Source organism: Python bivittatus, unplaced genomic scaffold (genome assembly GCF_059951505.1).
Source record: "Python bivittatus isolate LINGU-HERP-01145 unplaced genomic scaffold, Pbiv_v1 ctg000010_np1212, whole genome shotgun sequence".
Classification (NCBI taxonomy): Eukaryota; Metazoa; Chordata; class Lepidosauria; order Squamata; family Pythonidae; genus Python; species Python bivittatus.
In genome coordinates, this window is record NW_028277029.1 from 1,703,942 (window position 1) to 1,716,560 (window position 12,619).

The 12,619-nt window shown below is 42.5% G+C and overlaps 1 protein-coding gene across 1 annotated transcript in view; it reads left to right on the forward strand.

Annotated features, from left to right (window-relative positions):
* The window catches only part of LOC103051455 (potassium voltage-gated channel subfamily KQT member 1-like), a 207,609-nt gene that overhangs the window by 78,938 nt on the left and 116,052 nt on the right, over nucleotides 1-12,619 (forward strand). Inside the window, exon 12 of the mRNA XM_088146177.1 lies at nucleotides 11,114-11,189. Within this exon, the coding sequence (XP_088002303.1) occupies nucleotides 11,114-11,189 (76 nt within the window). The remainder of the gene's footprint in view (nucleotides 1-11,113; nucleotides 11,190-12,619) is intronic.

Here is a 12,619-nt window from a genome sequence, read left to right on the forward strand (position 1 = left end):
ATTTTATTTCTTTTCCTCTTCTCTTTTATTTGCTGCTTCTTTTTTATTCCAGTTTTGCACATGTGCAGATTTCCTTTGTAGATGTGTAGAATCAAGAGCAGCTGAAGAGGGATCTTTAAAGCTTAAGGTGTTGTGAACCTATGGCAGATTTATGCATTCATGTTCCTTTGACTTGGGAGTAGCTTTTCCCAGAGAAGGTATTATAGAATGAATATGGCCTATGAGAAATTAAAATAATATGATACCTGCCATTTAATCTCCTATTTTCCAATACAAACGTACAAAAATCCATGATGGATTTTCTTTTATCTTCAGTGCTGTGACCTCCCAAACTGAACTTTGTCACAGTGTGGCCCAGGCCACTATCATTGTCACTCTTGGCTAGAAAAGTTCATAAAAATCAGAATTAAACAGGAAGGTTACAAAAGAAAACCTATGTTAAATCTACAGTACCATATGGTGAAATAAATCAATAGTACATTTTCTTAGCATATATTGGGGATACTCATTTGGGTAAAAAGATACACTTAACATTAAAAACATCTGTGATAAATGAAACCAGCATCCATGGTGAAAAATTGTTCAGAATGAATAAAAATAAACAAGAACAATTCATAACATAACAATCGAGCTCAAAAACCCTCAGAACTTTACACCCATCCAGCACCAACAGCTTAAATGTTGCTGTTTCACCAGTGAAGATTTTTGAATTCAGGAAATTTACCATCCTGCTCCAGGGATGTGGTTAAAAACATCAAGGTGGAGGCTGCAACGGTACAATCAGGCAGAGCTTGGATCATGCCATCATGGCTACCACCTTGACATTTTTGGCCACACCTTGCTAACATCCCTGTCCCAGTACCAGCAGCTTCCCCAGTGCAACTTTCCATTTGTGGGTCAACTAAATTATGGTCAAAGCATTAATTAGCTAGCAGAGGTTCACGAAAGAAACAATCGTAAGCTTTCTTCAGAGACCACAGTGCTCACTCAAGTTTCTCAAACAGGTTTCACCCCACTTCTAAAAAGGCCAGAAGTGACTGATTAGGCAAAAGAATGAATTGAGATCACAGAAAAGGGCTTGACTTTAGAGAGCACAAGCGAAGCAGCTGGGGTACTCAAGGAAGAGAATTGTTAAGGACTAGGAAAACACTTTCAAATCTTTTTACTCAGTTAATGATACTGTGGTTTTAAGGAGCTTTCACCCACTCCGAATCACACGTGAATTGTAGAAAGTTGAACAAGTCATCCTAGTATTAAGATACGCGTACTGAGAGTTGGACTCAAACTTTCTTCTGCCGTGATAATTGTGCTTTCCACAAACGGTGTGCTGTATTTTAAACATCATGACTTGGTCTTGGACCGTTAATAAATAAAATAAATAAATAAATAAACAAACCCAAACTCCTTTCTGTGTTCCCAGAAATCCCTTTGTTCTCGGTGCTGACTTCTTCTCCCACCTTTGTGAAAGGAAACAGAAGCTGTAAGCTTGGTTAGTGACTTCAGATTTTTTTTTAAAAAAAAAAGCTAAGAAGGAAACAAAAAGACCAGAACACCTCTTCACCAGCAATCAACACCCAGATAAGCAGGGATGAACACCAGACAAACAACCAAGCAGAAAACAATACCCCAATCAAGGAACCACCAAGGAGAAAACCAGACCCCCACCAACTCTGGCAGGGCAAGCTACTGTACATAACAGGGAGAAAACCCCACACTAGCTCCTACTGATGATGTTACCTAGTTGGGTGATGAAATGTCTGCAAGCAAACAACCAAGCTCAGAGAGCCCCAAGGACTGCTTACGTGACCTCCAGCCTCGTTTTTACCTGGCAAAACCATTCATTTTTTACCTGGCTAATCCAAGGATTTTAGGGCTATTGTAGTCATTCTTATCTCTTGCTGGAAACACAGCTGGTGCTTTATTGAAGCTTGGTGGTACTAAGGAGTGAGTAACCCTGATGCAAAAGCTCTGTGGGTGGGTGTTGTGGGTGTGTCCAGGTTGTGCCCAGTAAGAGAAGCTTTTCATTCTTTTTTTTTTCCCCCTGAACTGTTGGTGGGCTTCTCCAAGCCATGAGATAAAATGAAAGGAAAAAAGGAGGAGGGTGTAGAATTATTCAATTATTCCCTAAATCACTGTTCCTATAGCAGAGTCAAGACAGAGAACACACAAGACTTTGGCTATTAAGGAATCCTGCAGTGACTAAACCAGTGTTTCTCATCCTTAGGAACTCTAAGATGTGTGGACTTCAACTCCCAGAATTCCCCAGCCAGCATGGCTGGCTGGGGAATTCTGGGAGTTGAAGTCCACACATCTTAGAGTTGTCAAGGTTGAGAAACACTGGGTTAAACTAACAATGGAGAGGAACATGTGGCATAGGGCTAAATCAGGGTCAGAGGAAATTTACTTCTTCAGCACGCCTACTCCTGCCAAACAAAACAAAATTTCGACTTCTTTTTTAACAACTCATTTATCACACACTATAAAAATGTAAAAATCTTATTTTTCAGTCACACAATCGCTTACATGACTGCTCTCACCTCCCCTTGCTTTAATTCCCAACCCAGCAAGAATTACCCAGCTTCTAATTTCAGATACTTGTTGAGAAAGAAAGCAAGTTTCATGCAGCATTAAAACTAAACTATGCAGTATTTGTTGTGGGTCCCTGGTTGTGTGCTTTGTCTCCAAAACAAGAGAAAACAGAAGACAAAAAATGTTCTTTTCAGCCAAGGCTGCTGAGATATTTCAAAGAAATACTAGCTCCCTCTTGTCCTGTACATAATAATGGGACTTCTAACCCAACCCTAAATTAAAGCAGTTTGGAAGTACACAAGTGACCGTTTTATATCTACTTGAGGTCAGCAGTATCAGATCTGGGTGGACAAACCTGACTGGACAGCAGTCATATTGGGCAATAGGCAAAGAAACTGGTGGCAAAAGGAACAAGTTGGAGAGTCCCAGCTAATTCTTACTGGTAAATTCCCTTGAAGGTCAATAGAAACAAATTGGAAATCTTAAGTGGGTAAGCAGGATCAACCCTACTCCCTTTGGAAGAGTGTCTGGACTCAATGCCATCTCCAACCTCCACAGGCTGGGAAGATGTGAGTTCTGCTGAGCTTTGGCTGATGACAACCGAGGCAAAGCCTTCTCACGAGGAGACAACTCTCAGTCTTGAAGGGCCTCACCCTGAAGAAGGAGGCTGAGCATCATCATCAGCTTTCTGTTGCTGGCTGAAGGGGCCCAGGCATCAAAAGTCACGGGAGCAATTAGTCACCCAGAATTAGTTTAGCATTTCAGTTCCTCCTCCTTTGGTGAAATTTGATTCCAAAGAGGAGCATCTCAAACAGAAACCAAGCAGAGTGACAGAAGGTGTTTCTTGTCCAAGCACATAGCTACAGAAAGAAGAATATTTGTGTATTTGTTTTGTTAATTTGTATGCCTCAGGGGAGGTGGCATTTGTGGGAGGTGGTGAAAAAAATCAAAATGGTAGCAGTGACTTTGTGAACAAAGCCGCACTCCTTTTATACCTGTCGTATGATACGTATGAGAAATGGCTTTGGTCATGCGGCATAGCCACCATCTTGATTTTTTTTACCTGGATGCCCCCGATATTTGCCTACTTGTTGACTAGGCAGCTTATAATATTAAAACATTAAAGCAACACGTAACAAATATAAATGAAAACATTTCAGGGCCCAAAGCTCTGCAGAAGATAAGCGTTTCTACCCTTTTCCTAAAGAATAGGAGAACAGGGGCTCATCAGCGGCAATTTGTTCCACAGAGAGGAGACTACCAGCATCAGTCAGTCAACGTTTATTTTAGTCAAAGACCAGCATAGAACAAAACAATTACTATTTAAAAGTAAAACTGGAGGGCCGAATATAAAACGCAGGCTACAGGAACGATACAGAATAATACTATCACTATTACCAGGGTAAGCCGTGTTTCTGGAACGAAGAAATAGAGTGTTATTTGATTAAAACTAAGGCAGAGCTAAAATTCTAAGATTGAGGTAGGTTAAAAATAATAATATGACCCCTCTCTACCCTTATTTAGTGTTGTTCAAGAGTTAGCCACGATTAAACCATGTTCAGGGATGGGGATCGATCAGCTGGAATCTCATCTTGCTGGCAACATCCAGAGAGGCAGAGTCTCTTTGAATGGAAAGCAGAGTTCATATGTAGAAGGTATCAGAATGACTTGGGTATTTTACCGCGTAAGGGGGACTACCCATGACAAGGTCATCTCCTGGACTCAACCCCCTTGGTCTCTTAAGGAGCAGGTGCCCACCGTTCAACTCGAGGGAAGGAATATTTGAATTGGAGAAAAGGGCCCAAGTGATAGTGCTATTCTGCTGAACTGGTCATTGCCCTCTGTTCTGTGCCAGCTGCTGTTTCTAAGTCTTCCTGAAGGGCATCTCCAAGCAAAGTGAACTACAGTAGTCTAACTGAGAAATGACAAGAACGTAAGCTGCCTGGTCCAGGAAACAGTACAACTGGTAGATCAACTGAAGGTTGAAGACTGCCCTGGCCATGGCCTCTCCCTGCTACTCTAAGCAGGTGGCCAGAAGAACCAGACTGCGTACCAGCTTATTTCAGGGAAATACAGTCCCATCCACAAACCTCTGGTGATTTATGATGCTCAAGTCCAATAGAGTCTCCTTGTTCTGAGCTCCAGGCTCTCTTGCAGCCAAATTCATTTTCTTTTCTCTTACTCACACTCATGTGTAAAACAAATTTGTAAAGGAGGAATCACTTGGAATGTGGACTTGTGGACTGTTGCAAATGCTCTGATGGTTTGAGAAGCCTTTGGCTGTGGGCTAAAGGGGCTGTGTGGAAGTGTCCATAGTCACAAAGACGAACATCTCTCAATACAGTTGGGAGAAGTCCAGACCTGGTTGTTAATCTGCACCTCCCACTTACTGAAAATAAGCAGGGAAATGATTGGACAGCAAGTTATAGACTGAAAACCCAAGGAAGCAGATAACTTCATAACATGAATCCAAGAAGGAGGAGGAAGAGGAGGAGGAGGAGGAGGAGGAGGAAGGTCAAAGGTTTTAGCCTTCAACACAGAGAGCAAGGGGGCACCAGCATCCTCATGGGATTCTTCAAGTGTCTCTCCAGAATTCCAGACCTCATTTCCTCTGCTCTGTAGCTATTTTGATCGGGAGTTTTGTCTGCTGCCTCTTGAAATAGATAAATCACGTAACCAGCCAGATAAGGTGCATTCCATATGGCCGCTTGCATTACTCTCTCCTGTCCACAGCTCTGCTGAAATCTGCAATTCTGAAAGCATACCCAAGGCAGAAATAGCATGGCAGCCCCACAAGAAGATGGCCAACGTTACGGCTAGAGGTTCCTCACCATCCTGAACTCTCACCACCCGCAGAAGACACATCCTGGGGCCATTGACAGAAGATCAATCCCAGTGTCCAATGAGGCCAAAACTAATGCCTGGTGTGTGCAGTTACTGGAACCTGGCTGCTTCAACAACTTTTTTTTTAATTTAAATATTTAATTTTTTAAAACATATTTAAGTTATGAGAGCATTCTAGCCCAACACAAAACGAACTGCTTTAATGCTTACTACAATGTGAAAATTTTTATCTCTGAGGGATCATTGTTACAAACAAGTTTCTGCGAGCTAAAAATATAAATCACTTATCATGAATTGTTAAGAGTGAGAAGCAATATACGCCTGCTTTGATTACTTTCCTGAAAGATTAAAAAAAAAGTAACCAAACCAAATGCTCTCAAAATAGACTTATTCAGACAGCCACTAGGTGGCAGCAGAGGTTAGACTTTCTTGTGCCCTGTTGCTGCCACCTAGTGGCCATTTGGAGCTTTGCAACACAGAGGTGGTCTACTCTGGATCCATATTTTGAATATATTTAACAGCAGCTTGAAATTTCTTGTTCCGTTTCTCAACTGAAATAGCTTTGATACCTTGTTCTCTCCTGAAAGCAGTGTGATCTCTTATTAATTTTAATCATTTGGGCTGGTTGTGTTTGTATTATAACGTTTGCCATATTTTGTGCACTTTTGCACAAAAGTTACTAGCCCACAAACACTTTTTCATCTTTAAGGTATGATGAGCGCCTGTGTTTTGCAGCCGTAACTGGCTTTTGACCTCCTGTGAGAAAGAAGGTTGGGCGAAGACAATGTTATGAGTTCAAGTATTTACTTATTTCAAATGCTTATTCACTGTTTCTTATTTTAAAATGTATGAAGTATACAGTAAAAAATCAGCATTTAAAGCAATGAATGAGCACAACTGAAATATATTAGAACATTATATCATATGTACAGAATACAATAAGGAATAAATAATAAACCAATAAGAAAGAAAAAATAGGAATAGAACTGAGAGAGAGAGAGAGAGAGAGAAACTGTCGCTCCTGGGTTAAAAAAAATACAATTCAATACTTCTACTTAACCCTTTTCCCTCTCTGTAACCTTAAAAACTGCAGTTCCACAGACACATATAGGAGGAGTCTGAGAGCCATAGCCAACATTTTCAGAAGACCTCTGCAACTCTGCTCTGGGTCCCAGTGGGCCTCCCTGGGTTAACAGATGAGTTAATGTGAAAGTAGAAAGGCAGGGCCATTTATTACTTCTTGATGTCCAGCCAGATAGATGCCTTAAAAGCTGGGTTGAAATGGACAGGAGGCCATGACCTACAGTTGTAGTGGCCTAGATTGACCTGTAGTTAAGACCCACTTTCTGAAGAAAAGGGGCAGGAATCAGAAGTCTAGATGCTAGACCAAAGCCAGTCACCACTATTTGAATTGGCTGGTTGGGGAACTGGTGGTAAGCTTGAGAAGAAGGGCATTAAATGGAAAACAGGGAGGGAGTTCAGCAGAAAAAAGCATATGGACTCAGAGGCTTGATAAATATAGTTTGGGTCATATCACTTCCTCCTTGTAAACTAAGGCAGGTTACTTTCTTTTTTTAATCCTTCCTTCTGGTTGTTTCTTGGGTGACATGAATTTAGGATCTTTCTGGAAATTCCACTCATCTGGTTCTCCTTGCCTCATTTGATACAGGAATAATAAACTCATTGTTTTGTATCCACAATGGCACTGTTCACGCTCCAGGGGGGAGGTATCAGTAGACTTGGAATAATCCCAAAGATTGCATGAGTACAAAAGTATTTAGAAAAGGAAAAGTCTTCAGGGTGGAGATCTCAGAGAATACTGAGAATGGCTAGAGTTAATGCTGGCTGACAGTGACCATTCAGGTGCCATAAAAACATCTTTACCCAACTGGCATCTGGAGATGATCAAGAAACTGGACAGAGACCACACACAGAGACCTTGAGCCCTACACCCCAAAGTCCTCTCCCTTCAAGCCCATGCTTTTGTTGGAGGAGCTAGTCAAATCCCAGGTCACTTGCTGAACATTTGAATAGGGTTTCAGTTGAGGGGATTTTGGTAAGCGTATTATCAGCCTGTGAACTTACTGAAAAGTACATTCATGTTCTAGCCAGTTCCCAAGATGTAAAGAGGTCTGAAAAAGTACTGTGATTTAGAGGTGGCCTGACAGAGCACAGAAATGACAGAATCATGATCAGTATGAAACTGAAGTATTAAACAAAAAAGGTGTTTTGAGCATAAATTACAGTCAAAACACAGAAGCCAGGGGAATGACTAGATGTTGGTGGTTTGGAGGTTGATGGCCTGGTGGATGTTGAGTGGGAGTTCTACTGTTCAGTGTCACCTGTCCTTGGAACTATAGGAAAGCCAGCTACCACAGTGACAATGTCTTACACAAAAGTTAAGGAAGGAGTCAGAGAAACTTAGTTGATACTTCCTGATTCTTATAAAGGAGTACATCAGATTCAACAGTAAAACTTCCTCAAGTCAAGGTTGACTCTTGAGGACTTCATGGAACCATACCTGTTCTGTTACTTTGGAAACAATATGAACGTCTTCCTCTGTCTTCTTCCGCGATGTTTCTTTCTCCTTCCAGTCTAGCTTACAGAAAGAATGCATTGTGGTTTCCGCTCCATGTACTAACCTGGTCCAACTCTGTTTACTTTTCCAAGGTCAGCCATGATCAGTTAGTTGATGCCACCTAGGCTGACCAATTCAGCTGAAGCTGTGAGGCTGATTCACAGACTCCAGAGAAGGATTGGTCTAAGTAGAGTTCCTTCAAAGCACAACTCTACATGGTCCAAAAATGGCATTGTGTATTTGGATCAAAGATGGAGGTCTTTTTGCAGAACTTGAATATTCCTCCCCAAAGATTATAGGATTCTGCCTATGCACTTCAGCTGCATTGTGTTAAATACACACCAAGTTGAGTGTACAGATTGAACAGAAAATGGTGATGTACAGTGGATGGTAAATTGTAGTTTATAGCAGCAGTGACCATAGGGGAAGGGGTCAAAAAAGTCAGAAAGTTGGGCGGCTAACAAATTCAAATAAATAAAACAAAATTGTGCCCATGACTGCATAATCAAAGCTCTGCCTCTTTTGTACATGCATGCATATTCTACCAAGATAAACAGAGTGGATGAAAAGTTATTAAACTGATTAAGTAGAGAGAATGGTTAAAGAAAGCTATTTTAAGTATCCTCTATACTGCTCATGGTTTTGTCTTTAATGAGTAGAAATCTTTAGAAATGAGTAACGTGCACTGGTTTGCAATTTCAATGGGTAGGTGGTACTATCTCCCTAAACATGTGACTATTGATTATAATTTAAATGGGTGTATAACTTTGGTTACAGAACTGACTTTACCCCAACGACAAATGCTGCCCTGTTCCAAATATTTAATGCTATGAAGATAGAAACTGTCTTTCACTTGTCTACACTGTAGGCTTCAGCCACAATATTTATGCAAGTGGAAAGAGTTCTGCTAATTTGGATTCATCAGCTCAAGGTGAAAGTTTTATCTCTTTTAAATCAGTATAAACTTCATTTCCCTGCTGCACATTTTTGGGAAGACATAAATGAGAACCTTGTTCTCTAGTCTACATAGGAATATATTTTGCTATAAATGTATTTGTTTGAACAAGTATTTGGGGGAAGTTTGCACACAGTCTTCGAAACTGACCCTTTAATTACACTGGCTAATATTTATAGGCATGATCCGGGCAAGTTGAAAATACTCCTATGGTGAATCCATAGGACAGTGTCCCTTTACTCTCAAGCAAGGAGGGAACCTCGTGGTAGCTGGCAGAGGGCACCTTAACATTTTTGGAGGTACAACAAGCAGGGTGACGATGCAAAGGAGACAGGCCATGTCATGGGGAGCAGGCTGAGATTCAGTTTTCTGCTTCAATTCGAAGGCACAGCAGGGTTTCCTTTGTTTTTAAGCTGGGTTAAACCAATTTAAACCTGGTAAAATTGTGCCCGTGGGTTCATGAAGAACTGGGAACCATCACCCTTCAAGCTGGGCCAGGTCAGGAACTACATGAACTGCTGGAACGTTATTGTTATAGGCCAGTGTTGTCCAAACTTGGCCACTTTAAGATGAGTGGACTTCAAGTCCCAGAATTCCCCAGCCAGCCATGCTGGCTGGGGAATTCTGGGACTTGAAGTCCATTCATCTTAAAGTGGCCAAGTTTGGACAACACTGTTATAGGCTGTAACAGAATCCTGAAAGCCTGACAGATTCTCTCCCTCTTATACTAAAGAGAATCAAGGCAGGGGAAATCGTGAGGTTTCTCCTCACCCTTCCTGTCAGTCTGGGCTAAGCTGATGTTTAAATAACAGCTGTTGAATTCCTTCTTCAACAGCTCCATGTTCCTCTACAGGAGCAACTGAACAAATAAACAACAAACCTATGTTATGGCTTACACTATGTGTGTGTTCTACCTCAAAATGGCCTTCTTTGGGCAATCATTTTCAGCAATGCTTCAGGGGGGCTCTAAAGGCCAAAATGGTGGTTAGAGGATAACATGCAAAGCCAAGAGTTGTGATCACCCACCTTTGTTGCATGGCAACAATTTCCAAACTGTCTTCTGAGAGAAACACATTGAGTTCAAGCCCAAAAGAGCCCAGAGCAAACCCCCATGAGACATCTGCTTCTTTGGTTTGATCTTGCCTCGTTCCAGTCAGCCTCCTCTGAGCCCAAGGAGGGCTCATCTCTAACTAAGGTATGAATGTCCTGTGAATCACAGTCCTACAAAAAGGTGCTGAGCCACTCTGTTCTAGATTTATACTTTTCCCCCCCTCCTAATCATGCCTGGATCAGGAACACTTTCAGAAGCAATCATTCCTCTGAGATTATGAGAATTGGAGAATCATTCACAGAAGAGTTGAGGCCAAGGTTTTGCTTCATTTGGGGTTTGGAAAAGGATTGTATGGACAGGATGGCACTGTTTGCCCTACAGAATCGCCAAGAGTTGAGGGTGATTCAAGAGAGACTTTACCTTTACTGCATGAAAAGATTGCCAGCCACTGCCTTAAATCATGGTTTACAAAACACAGTGTCAGGATTCACACAGGGTATTCAATCCTAACCAAACAAACTACTTCATAGCTTAGAAATTCAGCAACCTTCAAGACGAAATAAAGTCCAGCAGAAGATATTTTCTTCTTAGGTGTCCCAACACTTCTCCAGGTATTGACTTATTTCTGTTCAGAGTTGGTGAATCTTCAGAGACACGTCCATTGCAAAGGCGGTCAGGATGCAAGCACTTCCTATAGTTTGTGTTCATGGTGATCTCTCCCACTTTCCAGGGCATGCCAGAGGTCATGAAAAGGCTTGGCTTACTCAGAAGGGAGGGCCGCTTTGAGTTGCAAGCACTGATCCACAGGAGGGGCTCTTCAGCAAGCCCACGGGCTGGGGAACTCGGTCCTTGGCTACTTTAGAGGGAGCGATGGGCTTAGGACAGCAGCTCGTGCTAAGACATGGCCATGAATCCCTCTGAGCAGACTGCCTTCTGCTTCCCACCCTAACACGTCTTCAGTATGAGCAAAAGCTGCCCTGGGTCTCCACTTGCAGGACTCCGCTAGCAGAAATTGGGAAACGCTGCCCGAAAATGATTCCAAAGGAATAAAATATAAAGAGATAGACAGGCGATATATATATTTGTTTGGGGAAGGTGGGGGGAATGTTTTCATTTACATTTTTTTAAAGTGTGCGCATTTTTTATTCTTCCCTAGGCTAACAGAAACCTATCGTGCGGCTGTCAAGGTCATAAGGAGAATGCAGTATTTTGTGGCTCGAAGGAAATTTCAGGTAGGGCAGGCCAGAATGAGCAGAATAAAACAGATTGAAAACAACATAACTGAAAGGAAAATGCAACGGTCTTCCACCCCGTCCCCCATACACATGCACAAAATTGTACAACAAATAGTTGGCCTGGGGCTTTGGGAGAAAGAAACTCAGGAGCATCCAAGGCTGTGGTCAAAGAAGTCAACATGCGACGCTTCAATCACCCTGTTATGGCTCCCTCCCGACTCTTTTGAGCATATCCTTAGACAACCCCCCCCCTGAGCAAGCCCCTCACCTTCTAATCCACTCCTGATCCATCTACCATCCACCTGAACACAAAACCTTTGCACCACAGCGTCATCACGCATATGCCACTATCGTGTCCTTGCATCCTGATGTGGAAGGATATGAATCCCAGCGTTTTTGTGATGATCTTGTCATGAATGTGTCATTGTCACAGAGGGGTCATTTTCCTCCCTGGGCATGCCCGTGCATTTGCACAAGAAGGGGGGATTAACAAAAATGCCCAGCATCCAGAGGCGTAGAGTGGGGCAAGTGAGGTCGTCTACATCACGCAAATGACAAGAATGATGTCATTTGTGTAATGAGGCCCTAATGCGTTTGGTGCCGTTGTGTCTTGAAGCGAGGCTGTTCAGTCTTCGCACTCAGTTCACCAGCCAGTCAGCACTTGGCCAAGGAACCAGGCCTCCACGGGGCATTAATGGATGGATGGCTGACTGCCTCTGCAACTGCGAGGCAAGAAAAAATCAGAGCTGCTGTCAGGGGTTGGGCGTGATTGGTCAGCTGTTTTGGATCCCTTGGAGCTTCTGGAGGAAGTGAACCTGTGAAGGAGTCCGTGTCTGGCTCAAATGGCAGACACAAGCTCAGGCACTGAGTAGAAGCCATGTGGATATCACGATGTCATCACATGTGCCATGTGCCATGTGTTACGTGCCTTGACCCACCAATGCAAAAACAAGATTTTACTCCAACCTCCCCTTTTAAGGGGAACTGGCATTCAAGGACATTCTAGGTGGAGTTGAGGAAGGAGGAACAAAACTTCTGCCTTGCTACTGGTGGCAGCTGGGCAATTTTTTCCTATCCATGGGGGAGTAGTCTAAATTTTCAGACCCCAGGAAAGGCCATAGGAAAGTAAAACAGATAAAAATGAAAATTTGTAGGGCTGAAAAGAAAAGAAATGAGTATTAATGTTCAGACCCAAGGAAAGATGGATAGGGCCTACGAAGGTGCGGATTTGGGCAACCAGAGAGATCGATCTGAATGATGCATCACAGCATCCTTGCAGTTCCAAGGTGCATGAAAAATGCTGCACTTCTATCTTCTGGGCAAGGTGAATAAAAGTCATTCAGGATTCCCTGTAAAAAGACCAATGAAAGTGGCACATGGTTCAAGGTCTCTCCTGAGCCATCCTCACAAGGACATACATGCTACAT